The sequence below is a fragment of the Mastomys coucha genome, unplaced genomic scaffold (assembly GCF_008632895.1).
Source record: "Mastomys coucha isolate ucsf_1 unplaced genomic scaffold, UCSF_Mcou_1 pScaffold22, whole genome shotgun sequence".
Taxonomy (NCBI): domain Eukaryota; kingdom Metazoa; phylum Chordata; class Mammalia; order Rodentia; family Muridae; genus Mastomys; species Mastomys coucha.
This window is the reverse complement of record NW_022196905.1, coordinates 65,990,277-65,998,365: the sequence shown is the minus strand read 5'-3', so window position 1 is coordinate 65,998,365 and position 8,089 is coordinate 65,990,277. Positions and strand designations below refer to the sequence as shown.

The following is an 8,089-nucleotide window of genomic DNA, read 5'->3' as shown; positions in this document are numbered from 1 at the left end:
CCTCCCCTCCCCTCCCCTCTTCTTTTCTCTTCTCTTCTTTCTTTTTTGGAAGCAGGGTCTTTCTACATAGCCCTGGCTGTCCTGGAACTTATTATGTAGACCAGACTGGCCTCGTCTACACAGATCTCAGAGATCTACCTGCCTCTGTCCCCCAAGGTCTGGGACTAAAGGTGTGCACCACCACGCCCAGTCTGGGTATTGTGTGTGTGTGTGTGTGTGTGTGTGTTTATATGTGCGTGTGTATTAGTGTGTGTATATGTATGCATGTATATATGTAAATATTCATGTATTTATAGATTTGGGAATGTTTGATGGAAAGTAAAACATTGCAGCAAGTCTCAATCATTCTGATTATGAAAAAGTGTGATTTTTTAAAATCTATATTTATGTGTGAGATTTGGGGCTTTGAAAACTTGGCCTTTGCTGTCAACTTTGTTTACTGTGCTTCTTAGAAAATAGAATGCTACACCCTGAAGATCTATAGATCTGTTAAATACGGTGCCTAATAGATACAAGAGCTGTTTGACAGTGCTGTATTTTAATGAGTGCAATGACTGTGTTAAACATGTAATTGAATAAGATGTTAGTGTACGTGCGAGGTCAGCAGTTGGTTTATAAAAGCATTGCTAGGGGAAAAGGGGGGAAGAAATGTATAGGTTACAGAAAAAAAAAAAAAGAAACATGTAGTTTAGGACAGAACCAAGGAACATGCTTGCCACTCTGGATCCTGTTCAATGGTTAGAGCAGATAGTTAAAAAGATGATTGGAGCTGAGCAGTGGTGGCGTACGCCTTTCATCCCAGCACTTGGGAGGCAGAGGCAGGTGGATTTCTGAGTTCGAAGCCAAGCCTGGTCTACAGAGTGAGTTCCAGGACAGCCAGGGCTATACAGAGAAACCCTGTCTCAAAAAAACAAAAACAAAAACAAACAAACAAAAATGCTTAGAAATTTGAACAGTGATTGGTAGTCAATATTAGAAGTTATTAGTATTCTGCAGGTATTCTAGTGGGCTGCTTTGTACTATAAAGGCCTTTGTTTTAGAGCAAGGTATATTGAATTATCTACATGTGAAATATTTGGTCTGCCTTTTTGCTTCAGAGTAATCCTGGGGAAGGATGGGATATGCAGCTATGACTGAGACGTGATGATATGCTGGGAGCTAATTGCTGCATTTGTGAATAATGGGAGCAGGTGCTTTACATTATTCTCAATAATTTTACAGCAGCTGGAAAATTTCCAGTGTTAAAGAAAAAATAAGTAAAATGGCATGTTCAGAAGAGATGGTAGAACCAGGTGAACGATTGCTACCAGAAGTGGGGATGGATACAAGTTAACACAAAAACCGTTTTTAACTATAAACATTCCTGACAGGCAAATGTTGTGTTTTGTTTTTCTTCAGAGACGAAGCCATTTATTTGAATCTGGGCAATTACCCTCTAAATGCTTAATTCTTCAAACTGCTCAAGCGTCATGCATGATTAGATGCTCCATGTCACCACCAAGAACTTAGTCGGGAGTGGCGCTACGGTAAGATCACAGTAAACACTACAGGTTAAGAGTGAGGTCTAGAAAGAGGTTTTAATGCTGCTGTGAGTTTAGCTCACAGCTTTGATTATAGCTTCTGTGTTAGTCACTTTTCCGTCACACCAACAGTGCTCCTGACATGATTGATTTAATTGCGAAGAGGTTGATTTGAGCTCATGGTTTTGGAAGTTCTGGTCTGTGGATTGCTGTCTCATTGCTTTGAACCTTCGTCTAGGGAATCTGAACATGGTTGTGGGGAGCCAGGACCCCACCGCTTTCTTCAAGGATGACTCTCCAACGATTTGATCTTTCCCAGTAGCCCCTACCTCTCAACCACCAAATTAGGGATCAAATTTTAGATATGTGGGGCCATTAAGAGACTTACACGGTTTTTAAAATTATTAATATTTTACTGTATTTTTGTTACGTGTGTGGGTGTTTTGCCTGCATGCATGTCTGCACTGTGTTTGTGCCTGTTGCTCATGGAGGCCAAAAGAGGGCACCAGGTCCCCTAGAACTGGAGTTACAGGTGGCTGTGAGCCGCCAAGTGGTTGCTTGGGAATCAAACCCAGGCCTTCTGCAAGAGCAGCCAGTGCTGTTGACTGCGGAGCCGTCCTCCCTTCCGCCCCCACTGGGGGACATTTAAGATATGAGCAGATAGCAGATAACTCATCCAACTGTAAGGAGTAAATGGGTTTTCCTGATCTTTTCTTCTCAGACAGAGACTGTAATGGATAGTGTTTCCCACTGGAAATGTAATGCTGTCAGCCAGGGCTGGTTTCCCGGTAGCTGACAGTGTGGCTTCCACTCGACTTATTAGGGATCAGCCCAGGAAGCAGATTTGGTGCAGGAGAGCTTTGTGCCTACCCTGCAGGGAGAGTTGTAGCTCTGAGAACTGAGTTTCCTCCTCAAACAGGAGACTAGTTGGATGTAGGCATCGGATCTCGTAGTCTTTGTACTTTGCACAAACCGTCATAGAAACTGCCCAGCAAACACTTGTGGTGTGAAGGAAACCCAGTGCTTGCCTTTCTGCACCCCAACCCCTTCCTTTCTGAGATGTGAAAGTGAGCTTGGGGTTAAAAGGGACCTAGCAGGTGGTTCAGTGTGTCCTGAGCAAACACCAAGCAGCTTCCTGTCTGGCATTAGCGTGGTTCCACACCACTGTGTTACAGGGCTCCTTAGATAAGAGCCCTCAAAGGGGCCCCCAAGGCAAACAGCAAACACACCGTGTAAAACCCCTCAGGGCACAGTCACCAAGCAAACACAAAGAAAGAGCACCCACAGGCAGTGAGAAACCTCCCAGCTTAGAGCTTTGACACTGTTTTCTGTGTTTGTGGGGAACGTGTTACTGAGATATCAATTTTATTCCTTTTAGGCTCAGAGGAAGCTTGGAGAGAGAATGTGGTTCTTAGAAGTGTTTTATAAAAGTCAGGGGTTTTTCTAATAGAAGGACTACTTTAGGGAGAGAAATGGAAATCTTCCTTCCCTGTTCTTCACCTAGACAGGATTCTTCCACTCAACCTCTACTTGGTAACAGGGTCTCCAGTATCCCAGGGTGGCCTTGAGTTCATTCTGTAGCTGGGATGATTCTGAGTTTCCCATTCTTTTGCCCCTTCCTCTGGAGTGCTGGGAGTGCAAGCATATCCCACCGCTCTTACGAGGTCTTGGCCATTGACTCCTTAAGTCTGAGCAAGGGCAGGAACCTGACTCCAGGCAGTCATTGATTAGCCACTCCTTTAGAGCCATTTCCCATGATGTCTGCCGGGATGGCTTTGCTCCGTCTTTAGACATGTTACATTTCACATTTATTTTCATGTCTGTTGCTGGAAGAGAGCAGTTGTTCATGTGTGTGCTTTGCTCAGCAAATCGAATTTTGAAGTTATTCTGAAGTCTTCTGAAGTTCCAAACAGACACAGTTACCTGGCCTTCGGGGGTCCCTTTGTTCAAGTCACTCACACTCCTGTCCTTCCCTCCCACAGGGCAGGGAGAGGCCTGAGTGGCTGCTAGCTCAGGTTTTAGAGCCTTTCTGTTTTCTGTTTCTGTTTTCTGTAACATCCAGGTTGTAGGATTAACAACCCCTTGTGCTCTTTCACCACCTTGTGGGATGGATTGTAGTTATTTCAAAAACAAGGATGGATGCCGATGACTACACATATTATTACATTTTATGATTCATTTCTCAAGGTCTTAATATTATGTTTTAGATGGATCTGTTGCCAATGACTTTTTAAAAAAAGATTTATTTATTTTATGAATGTGAGTACACTGTAGCTGTCTTCAGACACACCAGAAGAAGGAATCAGATCCCATTACAGATGGTTGTGAGCCACATTGGTTGCTGGGACTTAAACTCAGGACTCTTAACCACTAAGCCATCTCTCCAACACCTTTTGATGACTTATTCTAGGTTTTTTACTATTGTGAAGAATGCTTGATTCTAAAGGGGATTTGTGTGTGTGTGTGTGTGTATGTGTGCAAGTTTAAAAGTCTAAAGTTTTCACCGGCTCAGCCTTGTGTTCTGTGAAAGTTGTGAGGTCTGGTAGCAAATTTTCAAATTGATAAGAATTACCTTTTGGGTACAAGTTACTCTCTTGCACTCAAGAGCTTAAGTTTATATGAGGAAAGTACACCCCAGAACAAAGTGAATTTATTTTTACATTATCACAGTGAAGGCTATCAGAGTCTAAATGTTTAACCTCATAGATGCTAAGCATTTTATGGCATGAGTATTGCGGTTAACACCCACTGTAGAAGGGCAGACAGATGTGGCCTGCAGTTTCACAGACTGAAACTGTTATCAGCACAAACAGTAATGTCCTAAAACATCAGCTTCCAAACAGCTGGTGGCTGACCGCCTCGGCTCTAGTACCGCCTCGGCTCACATGACGTCTCTTTGCTCTTTGCCTCAGATAGTATAGCCCTTAACTAGTCATCAAGGAAGTTGGTCCCTGTACCTTTTCTTTGTCCTTCTGGATCTAGTAATGTAGAAGAAGCGCCTTAAGATGGATTTTTTAAAGAGAGTCGTGCCTCCTGTCCTCTCGGGAGACTTGGTTTTGGATGCCAGAGAGAAGATTGAAGGAAATTCCCCCAGATTACTTAAGGTGCGAAGACTCTGTTCAACTTCCTCTGAGAGGACAGTGGGTGACCCAGGCGGGAAGACATTGTGTGGGAATCACAATGACAGATGTCTACATCAACAAATGGGTAAAGTAAAAAGGCGTTGTTTTAGTTCTTTTAAAAATTACCACAGGAAAGTAAGGTTTAAGTATTAAAAATGTGTCCTAAAGGAACTACAGTTAACCTAAGTCTTTGAATATTAGAAGTTTTGTTTTCATTTAGAGAGGGAAGCAAATGATGTAAAATGGTGTCAATCATCAAGCCTGATAACTCTGATGCTCTTTGGGAAATATTCTGAGGAAGTGTTACTCAAAAATATTATTAAAACCCATGGGGGAAACAAATAAATAAGATACTGAGTTTGATCTGCCAACTAGAAAAGTGACTTATTTTTTGTTTTAAAAAAAAGTTAACTGCTTTGTTGTAAAGATAACAAGTATTTGGGTAGGCTGTACCTCATGGTAGAGCACTTAGCCTGTGGAAGGCGCCTTGTGAGATCTCAACCCTTCAAAAGCAAACGAGCTGCTGAGCACATAGGATCCCTGAGTCAGGTCTACCCAGGGCAGTGGCAAATGGGAAAACGCTCTCTTTGAAATTTCCAGTGGAGGCTTTCTGAGTCTTTGTTAGAAATATGTAAGAAGCAGCTCTCTGAGGGCCCTGATGCCTTCTCTGCTGCTGGCTGCCTCACAGCTGTGTCTCCGTGTCCTTTCAAACACACCTGACCTTAGGGAGAGCTTGGGACAGACTCATTTCATCTTTTAAGCGCAAACACGAATAAAATTTACTCTGATTTCAGTTTTGAGTCACTAAAATATTACATAATTATTCATTTTTGTGTCGGTTCATATCTGCTGGTGATTGCTTCTTAGTATAAATTTCCATGCGCTTTTAAAATTGGGGCAGACATTGTGATATTACCTTTCAGGGAGTTTCCAGTTTAAATCTCAGGCAGGATTTTGCAGTCTGTTACTTCGTATTCTCCCTGACGTTGTTTCACGTCAGTTTTTAAAAGTACAGTTGTATTTATGAGAAACCATAATTTCTGTTTTAAATGTACCAATTATGTAAAAGAATAGGGAGGTTTTTTGTTTTTTGTTTTTCCTTTTTAAGTAAAGAAAATACGTATGAAGGCTCACAGGCTTGTAATCCTAGACACTGCAGGGGTGGAAGCCAGAGGCGTGACACTTGACGTGCATACTATACCTCCATCTGTCCAGGTCCACCTGGGCTGCTCCAGGTCCTGTCTCCAAATGGAGGCAAGATCCTTCCGCTTTGGTGACTGGCTTTGGTGCAACGGTTCTCCACAACACAGCATCTGCAGGTCTATGTTGCTGTCCATGACTTCCTGGTATCAGATGTTAGCTGTTTCTCACACTTCTAGAGGGTGAGGAAGGGCTGGAGGCTACCTTTTGATTTGAGTTAAACTCAGAGATTCAGCCAGCCTACCCTCGAGTCTGGCAGTGTGTGGACTCTGTCTGCAGCTTGTGTGAGGCATTCAAAATTCACTTTTCCTTCTTTCGCTTTCAGTCCTGAGACACTTAAGTTTTTCCTTATTGCGTGCCACACCTGGCTTGATTGGAGTTGGCATTGAACTGTAACATGCCACACCTGTTTCTATGGTTCCTTTTATTTCTGAGCTTGACCTGGGATTGTTTCTTCCAATGGCCACACTTTGTAGCTGCCGCTCACATGTTACAAAGTATACTGATCAGAGGTTTGCAATAATGTTAACTAAGGACGATGCCCGTAAGACTTTCTTTTCCATGCCTGTAAGACTTTCTTTTCCATGCCTGTAAGACTTTCTTTTTTGGGCTGGCGAGATGGCTCAGCAGGTTAAGAGCACTGACTGCTCTTCTGAAGGTCCTGAGTTCGGATCCCAGCAACCACATGGTGGCTCACAACCACCCATAATGAGATCTGACACCATCTTCTGGTGCGTCTAAGGATAGCTACAGTGAATTACACCAGAGTGAGCAGGGCCAGCAGGGTCCTGAGTTCAATTCCCAGCAGCCACACACATGATAGCTCACGGCCATCTGTACAACCATAAATAAAATAAATCTTAAAAAAAAAAAAAGACTTTCTTTTTCACTTTTTATTTGTGTGTGTTGGGGAGGGGCACACATAGGGAGGTCAGAAGACACTTTGTAGTCTGTGTCCTCTTATTTCACCTTAATGTGGGTTCCAGGGATGGTGCTCAATTGTTAGGTTTGTGTGGTAAATGCCTTTATCTGCTGAGTCATCCTTCCAACCCCAGTTTTTCTTTTTGTTTTTTTGGCTTTGCTTTTTTTTTTTTTTTAAGTTTACTTATTTGTGTGTGTGTGTTTGTGTGTGCTCAAGTGAGTGTGTGTTTGTGTGTGTGTGTATGTTTCTCTCTCTCTCTCTCTCTCTCTCTCTCTCTGTATGTGTGTGTATATTTCTCAGAAATCTGCCTGCCTCCTCCTCCCAAGTGCTGGGATTAAAGGCATGTGCCACCTCTGGCTGGTGTGTGTGTGTGTGTGTGTGTGTGTGTGTGTGTGTGTGTGAGTGAATGTGGGGACACACCACAGCCTGCAGGTGGAGATGAGAATCTAGAATCCTCATCTTCCACCACTGGGATTCTAGCTCAGCTCATCGGTTGGCTTGGGGGTGTTTTTTTTCCCCCAGGAACCATCTCTGTCACCCCACCCTTAAATCATGATATGGGCTGGAGAGATGGCTCAGCAGTTAAGAGCGCTTGCTCCTCTCCCAGAGGACCTGGTTCTGTTCTCAGCACCCATGTGGCAGCTCACAACTGCCGCCAACTCCAGTCCCCAGGGGGATCTGACATCTTTCTGGCCTCTGTGGGCACCAGGCTTATGCTTGGTATACATACATGCATTCAGGACCCACATATACACATAAAATAAATATTAAAAACAACAGCTTTCTTCCTTCCCTCCTCCCTCCCTATCCCTCCCTTCTTCACTCCTGATGGGTTAGTCAGATTTTCTGTTAAAACAGGATATGTGAGAAAAGCAGCACAAGGAGGAAAACATTTCTTGAGGCTTCTAGTTTCAGTCCACCATGGCGGAGGTGACGGGCTCTCATCATGACATCCAGGAAGGGTGGGGGGAGAATGAATGAATGGATGAATATGCCTGCCCTATGGGACTTACTACTCTTTACCTTTTATTCTATCTGGGATCCCAGGCTGTGGGGTGATGCTACCCACATGCGGGGCAGCTGTCTGCTCTCAGTTAATTCTGTCTGTGCTTTACTAACTCTATGGATGCTACCCAGCCAGCTAGATTGTCAGTGGAGTTAACTACCACAGGGACAAAGTTTCCAGCCCCAGGTTGTTTTCCTCTCTTTAAGTGGCTAAACAAAGTTTAAAAATGAAAGCAAGTAACAAACGAAGAAAAGATTTCTGTTATTAGACTAACAGTAAGAGCTTGTAAGACATGTATCTTCTTACTACATGGGTAAAA

At 43.4% G+C, this 8,089-nt stretch overlaps 1 protein-coding gene across 18 annotated transcripts in view; it reads left to right on the top strand.

The window, feature by feature from the left end:
• The window catches only part of Fryl (FRY like transcription coactivator), a 239,220-nt gene that overhangs the window by 63,447 nt on the left and 167,684 nt on the right, over positions 1–8,089 (top strand). For 7 of the 18 annotated variants that reach the window (XM_031342661.1, XM_031342652.1, XM_031342651.1 and 4 more), the window contains exon 1: positions 4,647–4,727. In XM_031342661.1, the coding sequence (XP_031198521.1) occupies positions 4,724–4,727 (4 nt within the window). In that variant the 5' untranslated portion in view covers positions 4,647–4,723. Of the gene's footprint in view, positions 1–1,398; positions 1,527–3,999; positions 4,625–4,645; positions 4,728–8,089 lie in introns of those variants that run through there. The other 11 variants (XM_031342660.1, XM_031342658.1, XM_031342654.1 and 8 more) reach the window with 4 other exon arrangements.